Source organism: Peromyscus californicus, unplaced genomic scaffold (assembly GCF_007827085.1).
Source record: "Peromyscus californicus insignis strain IS unplaced genomic scaffold, ASM782708v3 Scaffold_9__1_contigs__length_137607984, whole genome shotgun sequence".
NCBI classification, from domain to species: Eukaryota; Metazoa; Chordata; class Mammalia; order Rodentia; family Cricetidae; genus Peromyscus; species Peromyscus californicus.
The window spans coordinates 96,124,191-96,151,761 of record NW_026294617.1 but is presented as its reverse complement, the minus strand read 5'-3'; the positions used below and the strand labels follow the sequence as shown (position 1 = coordinate 96,151,761).

Below are 27,571 nucleotides of genomic sequence, written 5' to 3'. Positions count from 1 at the left end.
AACAGTAATACTCCATTGTGTAAATGTACCACCTTTTTTTAAATCTATTGCTCAGTTGAGGGAAATCTAAGTTGTTTCTATTATGACTACTACTATGAACATACTACTATGTACAAGTGGCTGTACAAGTTTGTACTCCTACCAGCAATGGAGGAGTGTCACCCTTGCTCCAAATCCTTGTTAACATGAGCTGTCACTTGTGGTTTTGATCTTAACCATTATGACAGCTGTAAATACAAATCTAAAAGTTGTTTTGATTTGCATTACTCTGATGGCTAAAGATGTTGAACATTTCTTGAAGTGTGTCTCGGTCTTTTGAGATTTCTAGGTTGAAAATTCTGTTTAGATCTGTACCCATTTTTAAATTGGATTATTTAGTCTGTTAATGTCTAGTTTCTTGAGTTCTTTATATATTTTGGATATTATCCCTATGTCAGATGTAAGGTTGGTGTAGATCTTTTCCCGTTCTATAGGCTTTCATTTTGTCCTATCAACTGCAACTTTTGCCTTACAGAAGCTTTTCAATTTCATGAGGTCCTATTTATTAATTGGTGATCTTAGTGCCTATGTTATTGGTGTTCTATTTAGGAAGTTGTACATATGCCAATGTTCTCAGGGCTATTCCCTACTTTCTCATCCATCAGATTCAGTGTTTCTGGTTTTATATTGAAGTATTTGATCCATTTGGACTTGAGTTCTGTGCATGGTATTAGATATGGATCTATTTGCATTCTTCTACATGCCAACATCCAGTTATGCCAGCATCATTTGTTGAAGATGCTTTCTTTTTCACATTGTACTTTTCTGGCTTCTTTTTAAAATATCAGGTGTACACAGGTGTGTGGATTTGTGTCTGGGTCTTCAATTCAATTCCATTGATCAACATGTCTGTTTTTATGCCAATATCATGTTTTTTTTAAATTACTATTGTTCTGTAGTAGAGATTGAAACAGGGATAGTGATACAGTAGATGTTCTTTTACTGTATAAGATTGCTTTAGCTATCCTGTTTTCTTTTTCCATATAAGTTAAGTATTGTTCTTTCAAGGTCAATGAAGTATTATGTTGACATTTTGATGGGGATTGGATTGAATCTGTAGATTGTTTTTCATAAGAATGCCATTTTTATTATGTTGACCCTTCTGAGCCATGAGCATGGGAAATCTTCCCATCTTCTGATATCTTCTTCAATTTCCTTCTTCAAAGACAGAAAGATTTTATTTTACAGGTCTTTCAATTTCTTGGTTAGAGTTACCCAAGATACTTTATATTTTTTGTGGCTATTGTGAAGGGTGTTGTCTCCCCTTTCTTTCTCAGCACCTTTGTCATATTTATAAATCCATCCACTTTGCTGAAGGTGTTTAGAACTGACGTTTTTCAATAGTTTGTTTTCTGCTCATTTATGCACACCAAATTGGGAAATGGATAGGACTTCATTTGGTGCTATGGAATAATCCTCTTGTACACTGTAAAGTTTTGTCACTTGAATGGTTCAATAAAATGCTGATTGGCCAGTAGCCAGGCAGAAAGTAGAGGAGGGTTAGCAAACTAAGGATGATGGGAAGGAAAAGAGCTGAGTCAGGAGTCGCGAACCAGATGCAGAGAGAGCAGAAGATGAACATGCCATGCTAATAAAGTTACTGCCATGTGGCAGAACATAAAGAAGTATTGGTTAACTTAAAAAGTAAGAGCTATCTGGTAGACTCAGTCCAGGCAGGTCCAGTCCCCTCCTCCCAGCCCAAGCCAAGCGACCCTGTATAAGCCCAGGTTTCAAACAGCCAACTCATGCAATGAGCACAGGACCCGGTCCCACTGCCTGGATGCCTCCCAAACAGATCAAGCCAATCGACTGTCTCACCCATTCAGAGGTCCTGTTGGGGGCCCCTCAGCCATTGGTTCATAGTTCATGTGTTTCCATTTGTTTGGCTATTTGTCCCTGTGCTTTATCCAACCTTGATCTCAACAATTCTCGCTCATGTAAACCCTCCTCTTTCTCGCTAATTGGACTCCCGGAGATCCACCCGGGGCCTAGCCGTGGATCTCTGCATCCAGTTCCCTCAGTCATTGGATGGGGTTTCTAGCACGACAAATTAGGGTGTTTGGCCATCCCATCACCAGAGTAGGTCAGTTCGGGCTGTCTCTCGACCATTGCCAGCAGTCTATTGTGGGGGTATCTTTGTGGATTTCTGTGGGCCTCTCTAGCACAGGTTGATCTCAGTCCTCGGGGGAGGCTTTGCCCTGGAGGAGGTGGGAATAGGAGGTAGGCTGGGGGGAAGGGGAGGGGGGCAGGAGGGGGGAGAACAAAGGAATCCATGGCTGATATGTAGAACTGCATTGTATTGTAAAATAAAATAAAATTAAATTAAAAAAAAGTAAGAACTATGAAGAAAAAATAAAAAAATCTTTAAATAAACAAGTAAACCTTAAAAAATGTAAGAGCTAGTTAATAATAAGCCTGAGCAACTGGCTAAGCATTTATAAGTAATATTAAGCTTCTGAGTGGTTATTCAGGAACTGATGGGTGGAAGAAAAACAATCCATTTACAATCTGGCTCACATGGGCATACCAAATAATTTCCTACACTACATGAGGTCATTATGTATCAGTTTATAGCTCCTATCCAAGTGGGTACTAGCAATTGTGATACATGTAGTATTCTTTAATTTAAGCTATTCCAAATATTTTTCAACAAGCTTTCACCATTATAGCACTCCACTAATAGAAATGCATAATGCATTTTCAATCAGCTGAATGATTTTACTGCCCAGTCCGCATGTTAAAAGTTATATTTAAGCAAATATATAATGTATGTATTTTATAAGTACATATACAGCTTATAAAAATGCTCATACTGGCTTAAGGAGATGGCTTATTGGGTAAGAGTACTTGCTATGCGAGCATGGGCACTGAGCAAATCCTCAGAATCCTTCTAAAATAGTTGGCATGGTTACATGCACCTATAAACCCAGGACTGGTGGGAAGAATAGACAAGAGGATCAGTGGGAATTGCTGATGGTGAGGCCAACTCCTGGCTCATTGAGAGAACCAATGCCAAAGCAATAAGTCAGAAAGTATTAGAGTAAGACTCTCAGTGTCCTCTTCTGGCCTCTATGTACATAGTGACATGTGCATTCACACAGGTACATGCACAAGCAACACACACACATACACACACCCACACACACAAAGTGTTCATATAAATTAATATCAAAAATCAGAAAATACTTATGAGAAAAAAATGTAAGTGATATTAATGACAAATGCCTACCTGTATGTACTTGTGAATATACCAAGAAGCTTGTTTTCCATCATTCACTGATTCCACCGTGGTGTTAGCCATACCCACAACATCACCACCTGCAAATACCCATGGCTCACTGGTTTGCATGGTTTCTGGATCTACTTCCGGTAGACCCCATCTGTTAAACTTGATGGGACTCAAGGCTTCTCTCACTATAAAAAGAGAAAGACAATAGAAAATGACAGATCAGTGAATCATATATAACAGTTTGAAAAATATCTTTAATTATTGTTCTATGGATGTAAGCAACTGTTTTTAATAAACCAGAAAAAGATAAGTTAATGAAACACCAGAGTCAACATATTCAAGTTCTCTAAAAATATACCTCACATGTTGAAACTAAAAAGAGTTAGCAATACTTAATATCTGGTTTACTCTCTAAAAAGAATTGAATCTATGAAGAAAGTACAGCTTTTGAAATACACATAAATGAATTTTCTAAAGTGTACTTATCCATAAATCTGTTACTATTCACGTGATCCCAATAATGTCCCTGGGTGCTACAGATGAAAGTTATATAGTTGATTCATGGATTGTGATCAAAACCATGTCTCTTCTTGTCACAACAAGACACTTTATAAAGCAAAATGGAAAGACCTGCTATATTTTCACTAAATTATTTACCCTTATTGTTAAACAATTTGACTCAGCTATACAGTTACATTTATCTCAAAGTAACTGCTCTTTTGTATCATATATATATATATATATACATACATACATATATATATATATATGTATATGTGTGTGTGTGTGTGTGTGTGTGTGCGTGCGCGTGCACGTGTGCATAGGAAATAATAATTATAGGATAAGTCATGAATTTGAGAGGGTAATATCGGATAAAGTTGCAGAGCCAAGAGGGAGGAGTAGAAATGTTATAAATACATTATGCTCATGTACAAAAATCTTAAAAAAATAAATTTAAATTTAAAAATGAGCCTTGTTGTATATATGTTGCATTCTACATAAGTAGAAATAGGCAACTCTTCTTGGGCTAGCACTGTTGTTCTTTTCCTACAAGCCTGTAGGTCCTGGGAGAACAGAAATATGTCTTTGTGGCTTGCTTCTGTATTATCACATGTCAGATAGTGCTTATACCTTAGAAAATACAGGGATGGATTGATGTGTGTGTGTGAATGAAAGTGTCCACAAGTTAAAGCTATCACACTCAGGTTTCTATTTTAAAATCATCTGCTATTTGTACTTCTCATGCTAGCTCACCTTTCATCAAGAGTAAAATTAAATATTCATGTAATTATTTTCAATGCAGAATGGCATTTTGAGATTTTTCTAATGTCTTTAAAGGTCACATGAAAGGAGACCTTTCTCATTGTTCCCTGCTGCATAACAGATCATCACTACCATCTGTTGACAGTTACTTGAGTTGCAAGAAAATCAATAGTGAATATGGCTCATTTCTTCAATGGGGCTTAATGTGCTATTGTTGAATGGCACATATAATATGTTTTAGAAATATAGATCAATAATTGTAAATAATTACATATAAGAAGTGATATTATTTGTCTAAAACTTTGATACACTCTGACCCAAAGAGAGATATCAAATGAAGAGAGTTTTAAAATGGAAAATAATTAAAGATTGTTTCACTTTTAGTGAATACACATCCTATTTGTACATTTAATTTTATTCTTGACAGAAATAGCCTTGGAAATAGCTACTGGTTTCATGCTAACAATGAAAAATGAGAAAGATTATTTATTAGTGATGTTTTCCTACATCTATTAAAGACATATATTGTGAAGCTGTTGAAATTTAAATTAAGGACCTTCACTGAGACCTTTTGAGGTCTTCTGCTTAGCACTAAATGTGTAAATGATCTTTTCTTCTTTTCTTAAAATATTCTGAAGTACTGGGTGTGAACACAGAACTTGGTGCATGCTAGGTAAGTTCTCTACCATTGAGCTACATCTGAAGCCCATTAAATGTTTGTATTCTTGAAGTGGATCCCTAGGGCCTCACAAATTTCTATCTGCATGAACCAAAGAATTATATGCACATTTGTGAGTGCATATCTCAATATATTCATACATGCATTCTGTTCAAAATAAGCTCTTCAGTATGTGATTCAATCAGCTTTTGAAATCTTAGACCTAAATATCAACTATTGTAATCATGAATCACTTGCAACATCAATCAATCTAAACTACTTTTTAATTAAGCAATTTGTTGATTCTATATCCCATACTAGATACATTAATTTTTAATATTAAAATGATCTTTGATCTTTTTTAAAAAGTACTTATGGAACTGCCTTCTGCCCTTTTGTGGGGCATTCAACTTCAGCATGTTCCTAATTCCCCTCTTGAAATGTTAAGTGGATGAAAAGTCACCTAGTAGGCTTTGATATTATGAAATATAAACTAAAACAATGACAATCTGTATAAGTTTGAATATGTATTCCTGGGATTGTATCTACAAAACAATCATCGAAAATGTAAAAGATGAACAAAATATGAGTATAAACAGTGCTACAGTGGGTTCTAAATGTTTTCTTTCTTCAGTGCTGACTAGCTACTCTCCGAATGATGGCCTCAATCTCAAACCACAAGTATTTCCCTGCAGGTACAGTAGACTCTGTTTAGGCACATAAAATATTTAAAAAGTATTTACATATGGATCAAAAAGCACCTTTCTCAATCCCATGTAAGTGCACGTCAAGTATGTTTTTTATGTACCTGTGCTCATGTGTATGAATGCCAGAGGTTGATGTGAGTATCTCACCTTGACACCATTCCATTTTTATTTGTTGACACAGGGTCATCCATCAAACCTGAAGTCCATTCATTTGACTACACTGGCTAGCTAATGATCATTAGGGATCTTCCTGCCTCCATACTACCAGCACTACAATTTTAGACAGATTCCACTGTCCCTAGCTCTTTATTATATTGAAACACTCAGGTCTGCAGGCTTGGGTGACAGACACTTTCCTGAACAAGTCATCTCCTCAACCCCATCTTTCCTAACTTTAGTGATTTTCAAACTATAGGCACTATTCCTATTATTTTACTTTTTTTTGGTAAACCTTTAAGGATCTTATCTAGATTCCAAACTAAGAATTTAATACAGAAAATCTCTGCATTTTCCTTCTAATTTATCCATGAGGGGTCCATTTTTCCAGCTGCCTGTAACAAGGGGACCTCTGTTATCTGCATCATTGGAATCACCGTTTTGTGGACCACTGAAAACTCTTACTCCTCGACTGATACATTCAACTTGGAATTCAGTGCAAACAAACCTCAGAAGCAGATCACTACTGCCCTGATACAGCTTGGAAGGAATGAAGGCCCTAGTGGATGAAAAATGTATGTTTACATTTGCAAACCAAATAACTGCTTGCCATTCTTGTGAAGTGTTAAATGAATATTAATAAAGGCTTGTATGTTTTCCTTTCTTTCTTGAAGGGGGTAGGCATTTTCTGTTATGATCATTTGTAGTTTTCACACAGATTTCCAAGGGATTGTATGTTGATGGAGACAGGCATATGTCCCAGGAGCTCCACAGTTGAATAAAATAGGAACTCAAAAAAGAGCCCTTAAATATGCTTATTCAGAGTCCAGATTATTCTGCAAATGAGAGAGAAATATGCTAAATGATATGGTGCCTGGAATTTTATGCAGTATTTAAAAGAAGAGAAACATCCTTAATTCATACCAAACATTCAAGATTTATGTTAATTTTCTGCTTTAATTACTACTGTGTTAAAAGGAGCTTATTTAAAAAACAAAGACACTCCATGGTAGCTTTATAACAAGAAATGGTTTGGAAATAGGAACTTTTAGTCAATTTAATGTTATGCACAAAATGACTTTCTTTTATATATAGACTTAATTGTATTGTGACATACAAGTTCTTCAATAAGCCACAGCTTAAAATTGCAGAAACCATCCCTTAGGGACACATCAGCAGCAGATGCAGATTGCCAAGGTCAATTAAACTGACATAGCAATGCTGTCATATATGTAGAAGAGAAATCCATAAGCATATGACAAGTGTGTTTCTCAGTATTTATAAAAAGATGTGGAAAGCATTATAGTTTAGTACATAAATATAGATTAATTCTCCATAAACAAGAGAACAACAGTGCAGAAATCATAATGGAAGGGATTACTAGTATTCTTTGAAGAGTTTGTCATTATAAAGGAATGGAAGGAAAGAAATCCTTCAACATTTATAATGAAATATTATACTGATAACATAGATGAATCCATCCCCTTGAGTGTTGTTTAATTTGCTATCAGTGATGACCGGTAGGATCAAAGCATGATGAGAGAAGAAAACAAGCAAGGGCAGTCATCTCAGCAATTCAGAGAAGAAAGCAAAGTCTGAGGAAGATCAAACGATTCCAAGTACAGAGCCAGGATCTGAGAATTCTGTTTAAAAGAGGGTGAACTGGGAGAAAGCAAGGGATGGAAACAGAAAGCACCTTTAGCTGAGCACGTCATGTTGGGACAACGGCCTCTATGTCTACATACATATCCCTAAGCATACAATAAGGATGTATTTCCCAAAGTCAATGGGGACTCAGTGAGAAGCTGCCATATTTCCTCACCTACCCTGAGAAAACCCCCTTGACTCTGCATCTTCCTGTTTCTCAAGGTTTTTCTCGTATTATTTCTTACTCTGTCTCCCATACAGTATTTATACTTTTCTCTTTTCCTCGACTACTTTGAAACTTTGGATTTTGATATATTCCTCTCTTCTCATAGCCATATCTGCATCTCTTTTTATCCACTTTGTTAGAGTAATTCATACTGTTCCTTTTTCTTACCATGCAATGATGCCTTCCATTCTGTCCATCCAAAGAAACTATGGTCTATTTGGTTGCCACATCCTGTGGCCCTGTCTTCCTTGTCCACCTCCCTTTAGCATCCAACAGCTAAACTGCATGAATTTTTTTTTATCCCCTTTCTTCTTGCATGTGTGAAAAACTCTCCTGTCTACACTCTCTCCATTTTTTTTCTTGGATTATACGTAATTTCCATCTCTAAGCATTCCTCTTCTCAGCTCTCTAATATCCAGTCCACTGAAGGTCCTCCATTAGAAATTATAGTCATTTGTGTCCCTAAACTTGATCTCAATGAAGATGACCTCAAACTACTTCTAATATTTCCTTTATTCACCTCCCCCCCCAAGTCTTAGTTACTGTTGTATTGCTGTGAAGCAACACCACAACAAAAGAAACATAAAACATTTAATTTGGGACTTGCTTACAGTTTCAGCGGGTGAGTATGACTATTGGTTGGGGAGCAAGGCAGTAGGAAGGCAGAATGGTGGCTGAAGCAGCTTAGAGAGCTTACATCTTACCCACAGGTTGGATTCAGAGGGAGGGAGGGAGGGAAGGAGGGAGAGAGAGAGAGAGAGAGAGAGAGAGAGAGAGAGAGAGAGAGAGAGAGAGAGAGAGAGAGAGAATGAATTATCAGGACATTCCCTGTTCCTTCTAAGTTATCACATCCAAGCTCAGATCACTATCCTGATCAGTTCTCCCCCTCCATTTCATAATTATTAGTGAACTCCATCTTCTGCTTGTAAACCCTTACGGGCACCTTGGAGACCTTTGTATTTTCTGTTCCCAAGGCCTGATGAGTCTTTTTTCCTTGTTCTACTCTCAAGAATTGTCCTTGTCACATTTTTTTCCCTAGAAAGTCAACAGGCTATTACATGAGACCTAGCTTCTATTCACACTGTTCAAACTAAAAAACCATTGGGTTAATACCCAATAAGCCTCTCTTCTTCCTAGTATTTAAGACCCCCCTCCTGTTAAGAGCTGCTGAATTCCCATGGGCCTTTCAAGGGATGGCTTTGCTCTCCATGCCATCTCCTCCTGCCACTTTACCATATCCATTACTTCTAAGACAGATATAGTTACACATATGCACCGTATCTTCCATTTTGAAAGCATCCCAAACTTTCACCTGTCTCTCAAATTACCTTCTTCGGAGTTTCATTAAGATGTTTAATTCATTCCAGGTTGTCAAACCTTGTGACTTTCAGAAATGATCATACTTTAGGGCTAAGTATAGGGTGAGCTATGTGAGGAACCCACCAAACATGATGGAAGGTGTTTCTTTCCTTTTAGGCCTATGAAAGAGCAGGGACCTTGATTTCTCCCTATCTGTGATACTGCTTGTCATCATTTCTTGCCAACATTCAAGAGATGACCATGTCATCCTGGGAGTCCTTTGGCTTGGTTTCCATCATGCCACTCTGATTTTTTCTTGCCCTCACCATATTTTGTAATTATTAATGCTATATTTCAGTATTTTCTCCAGTCCTCAATGGCCTAAAAATAGAGCTGAAACATCATGACATCATTTGTTTCCAATAAACTCACTATGGGCTCGGTTAACAAGATCTGTGAACCCATCTCATGAATTTTTCTCCTGCTTACTTCTTGCAATCTATTGATTCTGCCATTACTCAATGTGAAGAAAATCAATTGGCATTCACAGATTTGTTGTAATTGGTAGGCATTAATGCTGCATATTTTCATATTATTTTATTCCAATCAAAAACAGACACTGAGGGTAGGTACTACCATTTTCCTTATAGCCGAGAGATGGTAAAAATTCTATTTGAATTGAATTGTTTTCTGACCCCAAAGCCTTCCTTATTACCGACCCTAGGGTTAAGAGAAAATCAAAATGAATGGGCCCAGAATGATCTCTGGGGGCTTCTCACTGGAGTCCTAGAAGTAGCTCAAATGGACAGGTGAATGTTGGAAGGATATAAAATGACAACAGTCTTGACAAGCTTGAAGATGCAGCATCTGGATCATCTTTTCCATGAATTGTTTTCTGGTACTTTCTGTTAAAGTAGGCATTGTGTGATTTCATTTTATTCTTTTGTCCTCACTATTCCCTGTGCTTCTGGGAGTCTACCTAAGTTATCTACTTCTCCAGTGTCTAGCAAAATCACTGCCACATAAGAGGACCCTAATTAAGTATTGTTTTATTCTTGTTTTTGTTTGTTAGCTTAGAGTTTCTTATTCCATTTATTTAGGATCCACATTATATCTTATTTTGTCTTGATTGACCAGTTTTCTTGTAGTTCTTAGTACCACAATGAAAGGCAGCCCACTGTGGGGAGAGAGAACCCAAATGTTTCCCTTTCAAAAGTTTCTAGCATAGCAAACATACCATGGGGGAAATAATGGTTGTGTGTGGGTACTTTCAATTGCTTTAACTATTTGTCTTCCTTACTTCTCTGCCTGGATTATTTTCAGTTTGGTTGTATTTGTAGTATTCAGGGAGACTAAAAGTAGGGGATCAGTTTTCTAAACCCATCATGCCCAGGATAAAGAGGTTCCCCAAGTTATTAAAAGGACAATTGCCAATGGCAGGCTTCATAAATGGCTTCTGTTGTCCTTGTACGCCACTGGGAGCTTCATTTCCATTCTTAAACTGACCAACTAATCAAATCAGAATTAGACCCATGCAAACACTTCACCTTGATTTGCTTATTTCTCCACAATAATTCCATCTATTTAAGACTCTGTGAACTCCTTGAAGATTTGATTTCATTTTCTCTGGAAAAGATCTCCTCAAGGAGGTCAGTGCTCTTGAAGTAAATACGTGGGGATTGTTTTCAGATTCTCTGTTGGATTCCCAAATGCTGTACTTTGATTTGCTTATTTATATTCAATGTTACCATCTACTTAAGACCACAAACTCCTTGAAGGAATAGATCATCCTTTAATCTGATTTGGACCATAATCATCATAATTCTATGCATATTTGGGTGCTTAATACTTCTTGATAATTACAAGACAGTGAAAAACGATAGGCTGCTGAGATATTTCTCATGTAATTCCCAAAGAGAAAATTTTAAAATGCTGAATGATGCCACCAAGTGATACAAACAATTACAGAAAGGGGTTAAGAAAAGATGCCCAATATAAAATCCCCATTTGCTGCATTTAAAGCATAAACAAAAACACAGAAAGCCAAGAGAAGATTATGGTACTTGTGAAAACAATATTATTAAAATATAAATGAATGCTGAAGAAAATATTTTAATTAACAAAATAAATCAAATGGAAAAGATTTCCTAAATAGAGCTTTAAAAGTAAGTCTATGTGTGTTTGACTGCCATGACTAATTATGTATCCATGTAATGTGTGTTCAATTTGGGCTTATTTAAATAGCAGAAATGCTCATTAGCTGCAGTATATCTGTGAAGCTTCAGTAAACAGTTTAATGGTTTTTATGTTTAACCAATTTCATAAGTTCCTGTAATTTTAGCTTTAGCAGCTCATTAATGTTATTTTTTGATATCCATCTTACAGCTTTTTTCCCCCTTGTCAATCGTCAGTAGGCACACATCAATGCAAATTTAAAATACATAGTAGAATTGTGTTTAAACACATTTTGTACATTAGTAATGCACAATTCAATATATAGCTTCCTTATGTAGCTGAGTTTCATGCAGTTGGGAAATACCTTTTGAATTGGCAAAAGCTGTATCCCAGAATATTTATGATGATAGCATTGGAAACTGTTAATGTGTGCTTTTGTAAACTTCTGGCTGGTTCTGGACTGTCAGGAATACATTATCTCTTTGGAGCTAAACAGAATAGCCATGATCTCAGTATTATCGTTAGACAGGTAAGTTACACAGTTCCACTTTTAAGATCTAAAATAAAAAAAAAAAATCAGCCAAGCATGTAGATTGGAGAAATCCAGGGAACTTGGGGGTATTGGATGCAGTCGAGGGATATCTAAAGTTTTGAAAGAAGAAATGCAAGTACAGGTGAAAAAAATCAAGTCAAGCATGTAAAAACAGGCAGCAAAAATAACCCGAACTAAAATTCAGAAAGATTCATTTGATTTGGATGAGGACCAAAATATTCCTTAGCCATGTGAGGCAATTTTAGGAAGTATCACTTACAAGAGAAAAATAAAAAGCAGGTCACAGTGTCTCCTAATCTAGAATGCAATGAGCAATATTAGTAACAAACACACAACAAAGGGCATGAAGGATAAGGAGTGAAGCAAAGACATAAGGTGGTGTTTGTGGGCCACTGTAATCAAACTTTAGCAACAAAAACAAAACAAAAGTTGAGGCTTCTATTTATTTATCCAATTAGCAAATATTTATTGTCTAGTACGGTTGCTCCATATATTGATGTAGGTACTATTATAAGCCAAAGATAAGTGACCAGCATGTGGGTTATACATTGCAGGAAACAAAAATAAACAGTAAGCAAGGAAGGGACCATATAATGGAGAAACAGGGTACAGCGAGGACATCATGAAAAATACAATTTCTAGATGACAGAGTTTATGGTAAGAAGTAGAATGGGTGCTTTAGATCCTAGTAGCATGGAGAGTCAAAAAGAACATTCTTTAGGAAGATGGTATCAATACTGGAGAATGGAGGGGAAGAATGAATCAATCTGGTTAAGAAGCAGAGGGCTGAACATTCTAGGAAGAGGGAATACAGAACTCTCAAGCATGAGCTGAGGCTACAGCACTTGGAGACTAGAAGTGATGCTCTTTGGATGGAGGAGAGAGGGCAGGAAAGGGGAATAGCACTGAGAAAGAGGCATGGTCCAGTCTATGCTCCTGTCAGAAGAATTGCATCCTAAACAAAGAAGGGAACTACAGTCATGTTTGGAACAAAGACTGAATGACAAGATTTCTCTCTATAAATAAAATGTGCTAGTGTCTCAAATAAATAAAAAAAGGAATAGGGTGACTAATCACAGGAAGCTATTTTCAGTGTACATGGAAGTGTCCTGCATCAGACAAGAGTGCTGGCTTGCGTGGCTTCCTGAGCCTCATCATACATGACTTGCCCTTACCGTGAATTTTTTATTAAAATCATTTATAATGAAGCAACTGTTTCATTCTTTTCATCCAAAGACTTATCTATCATTTTATTCGTTCACTCATTTATTCATTCATTCATTCATTCCATGAATACCTATTGCTCTAGAGATGGTGCCAGGGACACTAGGTCAAAATATAAGCAAACTGCCTTACAATTGCATTGTGAGTGTAACCGAGACTAGGTGAGACACAGAATGAAGCAGATCAGAGGAGAAGTCTACAAGGACGCATGCTTAATTTCGTTTGTTGTTGTTTATTTGTTTGTTTGTTTGTTTGTTTTGGGCAGGGATAGGGTTTCACCATGTAGTCCTGGCTGTCCTGGAACTCCCTATGTAGACCAGGCTGAACTCACAGAGATAGATCCACTGCCTCTGCTTCCTGAGAGCTGGGATTAACCACTGCCAGGTTTCACGTTCTTCCTTTGTGTGAAGACAGTACAGTTCTCCTGCCCTCATAGGTCTCCGGAACAGACTAACTCCAGAATAAATCCAGATGCCTTGACCTAACACTGGAAAATACTTTATGAATTTGCAATCTCGTGCTTTCCCCCACTTAAACTACTGTTTCTCATGAATGATGCTTTATAATCCTGCCAGAGGAACTAGTCTGTGCAGCACTGCAACTCTCCCTTGTCACTGTGACATCACTTCCATGCTTCTGTTCTCTGTCTTTCTGCCTTGTATTTACTTCTACTCCAAACATCACTTCCTCTGGAATACCCTTCGGTTGTTTTCTTAGTAGGAATTCATTTCTCTACGTTGTGTGCCACACCAGCAGCCTTTATGGTTCCCCCCAGGCCACATTCTACCTGTTGGCTACATGACATCCACATGACTCTCCTCATCTTTTAGGCTGCACAAGCCTGTATACAGAGACAACATGTTTACTTCTTGTAACTTGGAAACCCTAACAGGATGCTATAAGCTTATTAAACACAGAATGAAATGGCAGAGAGTTAGAGCCCACTGGAATATAGGAAGACAAATTAAAAACAATGTCAAAATTAAACTACAGCATTTGGTTATAATATCACAATCATAGGAGGCAATACTTGGATTCTAAAATATGAGGGCCATGCAATGATGCTGGTGATTTGGAACTTTTGTGGGTAGCAGTATAGAAATACAGGGGGAAGAAGCAGGACCATACTAAACTAAAACAATAGCCCATGTACTTTACAGAAAGCCTATGAAAAATACTAGATACTTATCAAACATATATTACCATGTGCTTGCCACTCTTACTAAATTTACATGGAAACATATAGTTATGAACAAGCTTTATAATAACAAACTATTTGCAGTGGTTTAAATAAGAATGGTCCCGATAAACTCACATACTTGAATGCTTAGTCTCCATTTGGTGGAATGGTTTGGAAAGCATTAAGAGATGTAACCTTGTTGGAGGAGGTGTGGCCTTCTGGAGAAGGGTCTTGAGGTTTCAAAAGCCTACACCATTCCTAGTTAGTTCCCCATGCCTAATGCTTGGGGATCAAATGTAAACCCTTAGCTACTATTCCAGCGCCATGCCTGCCTGCCTGCTGCCATACTCCCCAACATGAAAGTCATGGACTCATCTTCTGAAACTGCAAACCAAGAAACCATTTCATCTATAAGTTGCACTGGTCATGGTGTTTGAGAACAGCTGGAGTAAATAATGAGGACAATATTCTAACTGTTGGGGCCATAGAAATAAAAGATACTGACAAATAACATTAATCACTGAAGACTTTGGAAAAGACCCATGAATGGTTTTAAAAATTAATTTAGGATGCTACTTAGCAATATCAGAATATGATATTTGACTTGAGTAGCATCTGTAAGTGACAGTAAATATTAAATATGATTGAACATGAATTTTATCTTAATCAGAATGTACATGAAAACCAATGTCTACATTAAGCCAATTTTGCATTAAACCTACTTTAGATTAGGATTTCCTTTTTTATACTCATCCACTCAATAAAGAATATAAATCCATAGTTATTAACAAAACAGATATTAGCCATAATATTAGTAAATACTCCATATCACTCATCTCTTTACAGGCTAACTGACTTTTAGATCTTGGTTTTACCTATCACAATAACTTAGTGTAGTTTTAAATCTTGAAAGAATATTGGGCTTAAGAATAATATTTTATTTTCAATGTAAAATAAGTCTTTAAATAGGCAGTGTCATCTATGATTATATTAGAATCTGTTATATTATTCTATGACCTGAATTATGTTTTCCTTGAATATTCTTATAGGATATAGTCTTTGTAAGTACTATAAACTTAGTGTGTGTTATTCTGTAAAAAAGATTTTTATCTATCTAAATTATAAAACAATAAGATTGTTAGGCACATCTTTAAAATATAATTGGAAAAATTCAAGAATACCTGGAATACTTATTTATTCTCCCTGAAACTCAAAACATAAAAAGCTAGGAATTTCAAAACACTGAAAAACTTGTTTTGGTTTGTTTGTTTCAATGTATATTTTAATTCTAAATTGTATCATTATTGGTGAATAAGCATATTTTGTTTTATTTTTCAAAGAATAGCATTTTATTACACTATAGGTAACCAGTATTTAAAAAATAAATATAATAACACCTGGTCAATAAGCTACAAGGCTTCTATAACATTCACTGTATGTTGAATACTGTTAACTGTATTTTATGATTTCTGTTCTCTGAAACAATTACGTTATTTTTCCATTTTCTGCCTCCTTTCCCCAAGAAAACTTGTTACATACCACTGCTCTGCTTCTTATACGTAATCTTTGATTTGATGGAAAATGACTTTGATTTGATTTATCCACTGTCTCCCTGTAAGAATGCATATGGTATCAAGCACAAGTGAAACCTGGAAAATAAAGATAAGAAAAGGCTCTGAACAGAGCCATTCACTGGGGAAACAAACCTATTCCTATGCAGTTATTAAAGGAAGTAAAATAATTACAGAAATATCATGTTGTGCTTCAAACGGATGTCTTCGGCAGTTGTAAGTGATGTGATGTTGATTCTAAATCACTTTCAACACTGTTATCAGTTTGACCTCCCTCCTCATCACTTCTACCCTTTAAAATAATTCTAAGGGAAAACTGTGTAAGGATTCCATTATGTTCAATGGTTATTCTGTGGAAATGCCAGTACTGGCATGCAATTCTATACTCCATCTTCTCTCTGTGCAGAGTAGTTTATAATAAAAAGATAATAAATCGAGCCAGAAAAAAATCTTTCTGATAAAAAAGGTAATTTTTAAGAAAATAGATACAGTTTTCCTATTAGTCTCTTGGGAATACTTCTTGTCCAAAATATAATTAAAAGCAAGGCAAGGTGGGGAATAGACTATGATGAGTTTATGCTCATCACTGAGCCAACCAACTAGTATATGCATACATTTTGAAATGAAATACTAATGTGAGGGTTCATATGCATTAAAGGGTGGAAGGAGCACAGTACCATGAAATAAAACTTAGATGTCATTACTTCAAGAAACTTGCTATCATGAAGTAAAAATGTCATAGTTTGGCAGGAGAGATTTTGCTGGGAGTCCAAAGTCAATTCTACTATATTCATTTATCACACTTCCATAAGAAATTGCTGTAACAACTTACATTTAGTCGTCCATTCACTGAATAATAGCTCCTAGTCTAAGAAATAAGATATGACAGGGAAAAGACAGGTAAATGAGGCTAGATGTGGTGGAGCACTTTTGCAGTCCCAGCGCTCAGGAAACTGAAGAAAGAGGATGGAAATGCTGAGGGCCAGGAGCTATGAATACAGCCCTGTCAGTAAAGGGTGTGTCTTATAAGCATGAGGACATAAGGCCCACCCCAGAAGCCAAGAGGAAAAGCAGTAGAGGAGCCAATAGCAATTTATGACTACAAGGAAACAATGTCTCTGCACAGAGCATGGTAACTGCACATACGATGAGACCTGTGAAAGTCTAAGTCTCAGCATGGAAGGGGATTTGAACATAGACCCACTCTGAGTCAAGGAGTTTTGACAATCCTTATCTGCTGGGAGAGGAAGGGTTAGTCTTCCTTAGAAGCATAGACTCTGATAAATCAACCATGCTTCAGTAGAAGGCCACACATCCAAGAATATTTGAGAAGTACAAATTGGCTTTGATGAGGCAAAGAAAGGTAGAAAGGAAAGGCTGCTACATTTGGGAAGAGTTGGGGAGCAAGTAAGAATATGATCAAAACATGTTCTATAAAAATTTCAAAGAACTATTTAAGAATTCAAATAAATCTTAAAACAATAGCAACAACCAAAACAAAAATAAATAAATAAAATAATACTTGGTGGTGCATGCTTACAGTCCCACCATATCACAAGCATCTACAGCAGGTTTCCACCAGCAGTACTTGTGAGTTCTGTCCATGTTGCTTGGGAATTACCATTTGTGAACAGCTTCACCATCATATTACTAGGGCAGCTTCCTTCTAGTTTGTGGGATCATCTCCTGAAGTTGAGTAAATAAAATTTCCTCACACAAGAAAGAAATCTGTACAGAAAACACACTTGTCTGCATACATGAGTCACCAATCAAAAGTAACCCCTTGGCTTCTAACTCCTGTTTTGAATAATGTAGTTTAAAATACAATTAGATAGGAGGCAGAAATAACATCTAGCAACACTATCTATCTTGTTTAAGATAAAGGTATCTCCAATATCTAAAGCATTGAATCCATTTGTCACCTGGTTGGTTGAAATGTAATTTAACAACAATAGCAGCAAACTTAGCTTAACATGCAGTCCTTGGATTCAATAGGAATTTGTCGCCAAATTTCCTGTCATCTTATCCCTGCCCACTTCCCATCCTTACATAACCATGCCATCTGTTTCAACTAACTGAATCTCTCCCATTCATTGCCTGACCACATGAAGGTATCTTGTCAGCCTGTGGTTTTGTATGTGATATTCTGTGTAACAGGAAAATGTTTACTCATTTGTAGAACCCACTCCAGATCTGATTAGCATATTTTGTAGCAATGTGTATCTGATAATTTCTATCATTAGAAATCTATCTTTGGCAGGCAAAGACTTCCCTTTAGTCAGTCATGTCTGAAGACCCCGCAAATGAATGGGCTTCCAGCAGTCTCTCAACAACTGTACATTGAAGGGAGATTAATAATATGATGCATGGTAGAAACTATCAAATGATGAAGTTCTAATGAAAGTGAAAAATTCATACCTTCATTTATAAAGATAAGGACATGCATGAAATGAGTAGGCTGCTGACAACTTTCTAAAGACATACTTTTAAAGCAGCTTTTTTAAATGACTGTAAAATGACTACTTAATCTAACAGTGTGGTGTTAAGCACATTGCATAATCTTCTTGTGGCTTCCCTCCCTTCCACCTCCACTCCACCTGGAAACTCCTACACATCATTCAGCCTTCAACTTTTAACCCACTTCCTCCAAGAAGCTTCCCTGAGCCCTCAGGCTCAGCTCTGTGCCTCCTTGAGACTCTAAACTCCTTGCGGATCCGTTGATTCTAAGTGGGGGTTTTCTCCTTTAAACTGCATTTCTGGAAGTAGAGTGTGCAAATTCCTTTCCCCCACTTTCCCCCCAGAACCTCGTAGCTCAGAGTCTGAGATAGCAGGATGTCAGAACTTCACAAGCAAACAAGCACCTGGAATGACAGAGCCAGAACACACCATTGTTTCGATCCCTTCTAGCACGTTTGAAAATACAAATGGGAAAACTTCCAGGCAAGTGATTCCTTCATAATCTATGTGACGATATGTGACACTGTTCTGACCACCTTACTGCTTGAGTCTGTCTCAACTGTTCTTACCTATACTGATCACTGGGGAGTCACTTTCTTTAAGGTTTTGCAACAGCTGAAAATACTCTCCTGCCCAACAAGAAAACCCAGTGCTCTACCTGTTCTTTACCTGTTCAACATTTGTTGCATCATTTGGGAAAATATATACAATGGAGCAGATTTGAAAGTTTCTCAAGATGGTACTTCATCCCCTACCTTTTCTCTTTGCCTTTTTGTAAGGAAGAAGGAGACTTAAGCAAACTGGAAGTCAAAAGGACTTGATAGCCAAATAAAATTCCTGTTAAGTACTGCCACCAATTTCTGGTAAAAAAAACATGCTCTATCTTTTGGAACATCGAAAAGACAGCACAAATAAACAACAAACACAGTGATCCTGAAAAATCTTAGGGTTCTACTTCTATTGGTGAATTACTCAATAAATAATATTTTAATAAGCTGTAAAATAACATTGATTTCAAGTCTTTTACAGTATAAATAACTATGGTGGCTTGGCACTTGACCCATCTTAAGCTCATATGAAAATAATATCATAGAATTCCTCCCTACAGAAAAGACGAACATATTTGCAAACTCCAGAGTATCCACTTTGCTAAGATCTCAGGCACATCATATCTTGCCTGTCAGTTTCTCATTCTGACTGTCAGAATAAACACAATTAAGCCATGACCTGCACCTTTTCTCTCCAGGGAAGAAGGAGACTCCACACCACACTTGAAGCTAGCACCCCTAGAAAGCTTGACTTTCCCACAAGGCTTCAAAGACCTTTCTGAGGGCCTTCTAATAGATCGATGAGTGATTTTAAAACCATCTTTCTCCCTCCTCCACAAACCACTCCCTTATGCAACTAATTGCAATTAATGCCATCAAGGGAGTTGGTTTCCAAGGGCTGCATTAAAGATTCAGAGAGATCTGGGCATTGCGCTTGTTATCTCTAGTTCCTGCTGCGATGAGCAGAAACTGCAGGCCTTGATGCTGTGTATAAACCCCTTCCCTTGGAGGTTGGCTTTCCCTGGCTGTGTCCCTTGGAGCTCAGTATCCAAGCCCCTGCCCCCTGTACAATGCTGACTAGATAAGTCGGCCATCACCTTTTGTTCTACCTTCCTTTCCAAGCCTTGCATTTTAAAACTCCTATCACATACTTTTCAGGAGTTTAATATCCTCAGAGGTGCTTCATTTTTCCATCTCAAAAATAAGCATTCCCCTTAGAACAAATAAACTAATAAAATCTGTTTTCAGTTTATAAAACCAAAGTGATTTAAATTGCTTTGCTCTTCAAATACCTGATTTTTTTGAAACACAAAATGGATACTTGTGCAACTAAGAATTTGCATAAAGAAATGTGATCCAGTACTCCAAGGCAACCATCGTATTCGAAAATAAAACATCTTAAAACGTTATAGACCATTAAAATTTTGGAATTTTTTTTCACAAATAAAACCAAAAAAATACATCAAATGAACAGTTGACAGAGGCTCCAAGATCATGAGGATTTTTAATTCTGATCTTTAAATGCATTTGTGTCTACACAAAGTTTATAGTGAAGGTGTAATAAAATATGATTTAGTAATTCAAATATTTGATGTGCAATAAAAATCATATCCAATTTTATGTGACACTTTAATTAAAAATAGTTTACAGATATTATTTCATTTCTTTTTAAAGTGATACTAGGTTGTAGATACCAATTCATTTCCCTTACACAAAAGGACCATGAAGTTTAAAGAAATTTCCTAAGAGGAAAAAGGGAAGAAGGGATGGGGGCAGGCTTCCATATGAGCAGCCTGGCTCTGGAGCTCTTATTTAAGCTGATACACCAGACAAGCTCTAACTAATCTAATAATCATTGAATTTTAATGAATGTAATAATTTATGCCAAACAAGGAAAAAAAAGTTACTGTCAGAGAATAAAATAATTGTTTACCTTTTCTCAGAAAAATGAAACAAACTGGCTTGCTTCTCAGGGAAAAAATAGTTTTAATAAAATTTATATCCTCGAATGGTTGGTTCAATTCAAATGCATAAGTGCATTTGTACATATATGTGAGGTGTTAATATGTCAGCTGCCATTGTAGTTTCAAAGAACTAAAAAGCTCCTTGGAATTTTCATTCGAATTAGTATTTGATATTATATGAGTAGAAAGAGCATTTGATTTGTATCTCTTACAAGTGGATATTTAAGAATGAGAGAATGGATGTTTATAGCTGAGAACTTGGAAAAGATGTATAGGTCACAGCCTGGGCCACAGTAATCTCCATGAAAAGTATATCCAGAGAAGTATACAACTGTATCTTCAGTGGGAAAATGAAATATGAGTTTAGTAAAGAGTTCTGTTTATGGATTAAAACTCACTGACAACACACACACACACACACACACACACACACACACACACACACACACACACACACATATATATATCATAATTGCCAGTCTGGCTCCAGATAGTAATGGAAGGGGACTTAAATATAAACATGAAGTTGCTTAAATTTGACACCTCTCAATTCCACCTTTTCTTTGTCCATTCATTTGCTGAAGGACATATAAGTTTGCTCCAGATCCTAGCCATTGTGATTATCACAGCAATGAACATAGATGTGCACATACATCTATGGCTCCCTGATACAGATTCTCCCTGGCACACATCCTGGCATGGGATAGCTAAATCCTTTTGGTCATCTTAGTTTCCAGAAACTTCCACATTGGTTTCCACAGAGACTCTATCAGTTCACATTTGCAGCAGCAGTGTGTAGTGTTCCTCTTTCCCCATATTCTAACCACCATCCATTGTCTTTTTGTTTTCTTAATGATAGCTATTCTGATTTGGGTGTGAAAGAATTTCAACATAGTTATCATTTGTTTTTCGTTAATGGCGAAGCATATTGAAGGGGTTTTTGCTTTTTTTAAAAATATTGTTTGGTAATATTTTTCCTCTTGAGAGCTGTCTATTCAGTTAATTTGCAACCCCTGGACTTGGGGAAGGACTATAAAGTAACTGCAAGAAGAAGGCAGAAGTCAGTGACAGGCTTACAAATAACTAAAAGGAAAATACAGGAACTAGGAATGACATAAACAGTAATAGTCTGTTTATAGTCTTATTTGCAAGGTACTTTTCCATTGCTTCATTTTATTTCTGTCAGTCCTCTTGCAGGGTAGGGAGAGGTGGTTTTATTATGCTTGGTCTTGTTGTTGTTTTGATAGATGAAGAGCTGAACCTTAGAAAGGTTAAGTGACTTGGAGAAGAGCATTTCAAACAGAAATATTTAACATTGTCAAATGGATAAAACTGCATAAGGTGTGAAAGGATGTTTCTGAGTTTTCATGCAACTTACTGAGTCTATGCAAAATAAATTTAGAAAGAAGAGAGAAAAAGTGACAAGAGATCCTAACATTTTACAACACCAGTTATTGATAAATGCATTAAAATATGTATCACGTTCATGACAATCATATGAGAATCACACTCCACAGTCAGTGGAATTAAACAAACTCAGGTAGAAAATGGATAACATGAATGGATATCTTTTCTTCTCCAAATGTACAATTTTCTTCCAATAAACTGATTTTAGTATACCTAGAATACTTGTGTGCATGTGAAAGTTTTCTGACTTCAAAATTATCATTATTATAAGAGTTTTAAAAGATCTGGTTGAGTTCTAAAACCCAAATCCCTTACCAATTTTAAAGAGTTTCCCATGACTCCTAATTAGGATTGAAAACAGTGCATGGGAGCAGAACAGCCAAACACATAAACAGTTCGCTGTGAGTGTGGACATACCCTTTCCCCAGTGCAAGTGACAACTTAGGACTCTCATATGCACATACTAAGCACACACGCCGTTCTCCAAACAAAACATCTAGCAACCTGTGTTGAGCTTAACTGTACTGATTGTTTAGTCCTTGGAAACCCTATGATAATGCCTCATTTCCATTCAAGCCTACTCTGAACATATCCAGGAATTATAACGGACCCTTATGGCATGGACTGGGTTTGGGTTTATGCATAGTAAGGCAAACTGTGTCCACTGAGTGAACCTTTATGAGAAACCAATGTTTATCTCATGTCTATGCATATTCAGTGTACATATGACTAAAATCAGGTGTATTATAGGGACGAATATTCCCATTAGGGGAAAAAAAAACTTACAGAATCCAAGCCAATCAATTAAGACAGAACAACTTGTGCTAAGCCCCCAAGGGCCCACAATTACACCTCCTATTCTACCTGATAGGATGGAAGCACAAACAACTATTACAGCCCTTGAGCACGTTCTCAATATGTCCCCAGATCCCTGAGAGAGCATTTCAGATCTACACAACTGTTTATACTGACAAGGTTTCTTGCTACTTTGTGATCTCTGTGTGCTGTCTTTTCACTTCTTTGAATAAGACACCAACAATCTGGAAACTTCCAATTTAGACACTGCCCACTGGTGACAGGAAAAAGGAAAGGAATGTGTTTTAACATCACAGCTAATTCTAGCTACCTACTCATTTGGAAAGTAACACTTTGTCCATGTAAACCCCGAGAGGCTTCAGCATAATATGGGATTCTACATTAGGATACAATTTCTAAGCATTTTATTCCATGTCAGATCAGGATAGGAAAAAGACACCCTAGTAAAGCATCATGCTTTTCTCAGCTTCTCTAATAGCCATTGGGAAAAATCCGTGTGAAGTACCCCAAGAGACAGACACAGGCAACAAAACACACAAATTCTGGAATAAACATGATATTCTGGAATTGAATATATCAAATTCATTTTTTTTTACTTCATAAATTGAACTCTAAATACTAAATCAGATCTTGTTCTTAATGTGCATGCCCATAAATTCACACATACTCTCATAAAAGAACTTGGCCTGGCAGTGCTCGCCTGGAGGATTGGAAGTTCAAACCCAGGAATAGCTACATAGTGAGACACTATCTCACAACAACAAACTGAACAGCAAAATAACACATACACAAACCTAAGCTTTAACAAAATGTCTGAGTTTATAAAAGGTATTTTCTGTGATCTGAGCCACAGGGTACTCTGTATTGATTAGAAAATAATACATTTTAAAATATTAGACTGCCAGTTATGGAATATAATTTAGATATGTGAGCTAAATTATTTTGATACATGACTCATAAGTAAAACTGGTACCTAAACATCATTGACATCTTACTGTTTTGCAGAGAACAGTATATTTTAGATAACTGAACCTAATTTGCACACTGTTCATTTTTCCTTTACAAACTCAGTTAATGAATACACAGAGCACACAGTGACTGTGTCTACACTTCACATCTAGATGGAAAGTGACAAATTTAGGCCACCATCCTGCCATTTGAAAACATTTATCTTGATGACATTAAACATCTGGATGTTTTTAAATACCAAGATGTTGTGTGTCCTGAAAAAAAAAAATGCCTGATGACTGCTTGAATCCTGCCCTATCTATTGCATAAAAACCTACATTTGCATCCATACTCCTCCTATTTCAGACACATGGAGTTTTCACATGAATGCAGTAGGCATTATAGGCAGAAGTGTCAGGTTTAGATTTTCTGTTACTATTGTTCTTAGTGAATGTCTGAACAGCAGAAAGGCCCTTTATTTTCCTTTCAGAAAATAAAAGTGATAATTGTCATTTCAACGGTGTGAATTGAAAGGTAAAAATTTGGAAAATGAAGGTGCCTTGGTATTTCAACTTTCATTTACAATGTTACTGGGTGGGAGGGCTACAACACAGGGCAGGCTGTCTCTCAGTTGACTGATAACTCTGAGGTTGAAATGTTATATAAAACATTCCCTCTCTCATGATATGTCTAAGCATTTCATTCTTTCCCTGTATATCCAGTTAGGCCATTCAGATGAAATGACAGGAATTTGAACTTCTAAGGGATAATGCTGATGTCCCGTGTTCAGAGAGATGGTTTGTCGTGGCATTGGTAATAAATACAGATTCTAAGTTTCTGCTTTTCATTATATGCTAATTTCTCTACATCATTTAAAAGTGATGGTTCCACTTTTTCAGCTACATCTTTTTATTCTACTCTAACTGAAGAAAGGCCATTCTTTTATAGGAAACAAGGCAAACATTATCATAAAATAGAATATGCATCTTGGATATTAGCTTAAAATAAAGATTCGCATTCTTTTCAATTCTCTCTACTTTAAATTAATTCCATATATTCGGTAATAGCACTTCTAAGCCTTTTAAATCAAGATTGTTTGCAGTCCATACTAGCAAATGGAAATGAATTTTGAGATGGGAAAAGGTGGCTGAAAGTTGGAAACTCTCAGAGCCCGAAAACAACACCTACAGCATCACACACTCAGGGGCTCCCAGGAATGTCTTACCTTTGGGATCACTCAGGACAGAACCAAAGGCACTAATGACCACGTCAGCCTTCAGGCGCACCATCTGCTCTTCATCTTCAATCCAGTTTCCAGTTTCATCTTGCTCAGTCCGAACAAATTGCATTGCCGCAATTTTCCCATCTTTGACTATAACGTTCCGTGGGGAAAGGAAAGGCAAAAATTCACATTTTTCTTCCTTGGCGAGCTCCATCTAAAACAAAAGAATAAGTAAATAAAACTTGAGAAATGTTGACTATCCTATATAATAGGTGATTTCCAAATCAATTTTGCATGATAAGAGGTTATAGCGTTTGAATTTATATGGTGGTATTTGTTTTTTGTTTTTTCCACTAAAGCTGAATTTCAGGCATAAGCTGCTTGCTTGGGGGAGTCTTGAATTTGAAATGTGACAAAGAAATTTGTAGAACATGGTAACATAAGTTAGCTCCAGCTGGGAACAATACTCTGTGATAGAGCACTTCAACAGCATGTGTAAGGCCTTGGGTTCATTTTCCAGCACCACCAAAAAGACTTTTTTGAAGTCTTATTTATTAAATGATCTATAGTTGTTGATGTGTGATATTCCCATTTGTACTAATCTGGGCTCCTACCACGTTCCTTTTGCATAATAAACTCTCTTTATAGTTATGTTAAACATAAAAATATTTTTATTAATTAGCTGCATGTAACTAGACTAGGAAAAATATCAATGAAGTGGAAGAACTAATTTGTGTAAGCACATGACTAGAATAGGAGGTAAGGAAGAAAAGCTAGAAAAGCTTGGAGTAACTGAGGGAAAATCATTCAATCTTCCTTTTATAACAGTAGAGTCATGAGGGGCATCAATGAAAAAAAATCAAAGAAAGATCAGCACAGACCTCCTGGAATCCCCTTTTCATCTGTAATTCATCCTATCCTCAAATGGAAATTATTTAGTTTAGGCCTGCCTAGGTTGCCCATTCACACAAAAGGTTCATATTTCTTTATGTTATTGTTTTTTTTACCCTTTGTTTTAGATGATTCCCAGGCACTTATCAATATATTCTGAACTAGTGTATCTCACAAAAAAACAAAATAGAAAATGTGCCACTCCAGAGACCATTCTTATCCCTGTGGAAGGCAGGTGGGCTCTTAGTGGGACCTTACCTGAGCAACATATGAGCTTTGGGGAGGCAAAGATTCTCCGAATTGATCGAAACATTAAAAACAGCATGGTATACAAGATAGGTTCTCTGTACCCCCTTTGTGCTATTTGTATAATGTAGCACAAGAGACAAGCTTATGGCATTTCACGAACAAGAAATGATACTAACTTTTAATCATACTCTCATACTTGAGTGAATGACATTGCCAAATGTTCATGGGTTTAATAAGTCAATCCAGCATGTGTATTTATAATTGTCCTACTTTCTGGGAAGGGCATAAGTATAATACATAACTATGCCTTTGGTATTGCAGAATATGCCGGGTAGATGGCTTTACAACATATTTTGCCCTTTCCTATATTTCTTGTCGATTGCTAATTTGCATCTATTTGAGTACACAGTCTCTTAAGGTATTTAGCAAAGTTGCTGCTAAATTCAGAAGAACAAATTAGAAATTTCTAGCAAATTAAAGAACTTCAGGTATTCCTCAACATCTCTCTCCCATGGGTCCCAGGTTTAGAGGACCTAAAATCCATGCTTTGATTATAAAAAAACAAACAAACTGGATTCCAAAACCTACTCTGACCATATCATGATTTTTATCTTTTCTTTTTCTTATTGATCTATGCATTCTAAAGCATGCATTGTGGCTCACACTGTTTGTGAGGAATCCAAGATGATGGAGACTCCACCTGTCTGACCACATTCTTTGCAAACAGGTGAAAGGAAACAGAAATGTGTGAGTGAACTCTTTTAAGTTTCATCTCAGGATGAGCCTAGCATGTGTTAGTTTGACTGGTCCACAGTTGCTGTTGTAGGCAGCCTCCCCTGTCATGCTTTGCTATCAGCTTCTGGGTTCCAGCTCTACCATGGAAAGCTGGTAAGAGATCCAGGTACTATTGAGATGCAGGTACAATGAGAGGCAGAACTCAGACAAGGGAATTCAGTGTAAGGTAATGATAATCCATACAAAATAAAACAATATGTAGAAGCTAGAAGTGTATAGTTGAACTGGTAGCAGGTCTGTTTTATTTCTAGGCCATACCCTTTCACTGGCATATGACCACATGATTTCTGTATTCTCACATGGTCTTTCATCCTTACATCCATATCCTACAACATCACAATTTTATA

The 27,571-nt window shown here is 36.7% G+C and overlaps 1 protein-coding gene across 2 annotated transcripts in view; it reads right to left on the bottom strand.

The window, feature by feature from the left end:
• Positions 1-27,571, bottom strand: part of Dpyd (dihydropyrimidine dehydrogenase) — an 849,077-nt gene that overhangs the window by 455,427 nt on the left and 366,079 nt on the right. For both annotated transcript variants that reach the window (XM_052730491.1, XM_052730492.1), the window contains 2 exons: positions 25,293-25,503; positions 3,269-3,453 (listed from right to left, as the gene is read on the bottom strand). In XM_052730491.1, the coding sequence (XP_052586451.1) occupies positions 3,269-3,453; positions 25,293-25,503 (396 nt within the window). The remainder of the gene's footprint in view (positions 1-3,268; positions 3,454-25,292; positions 25,504-27,571) is intronic.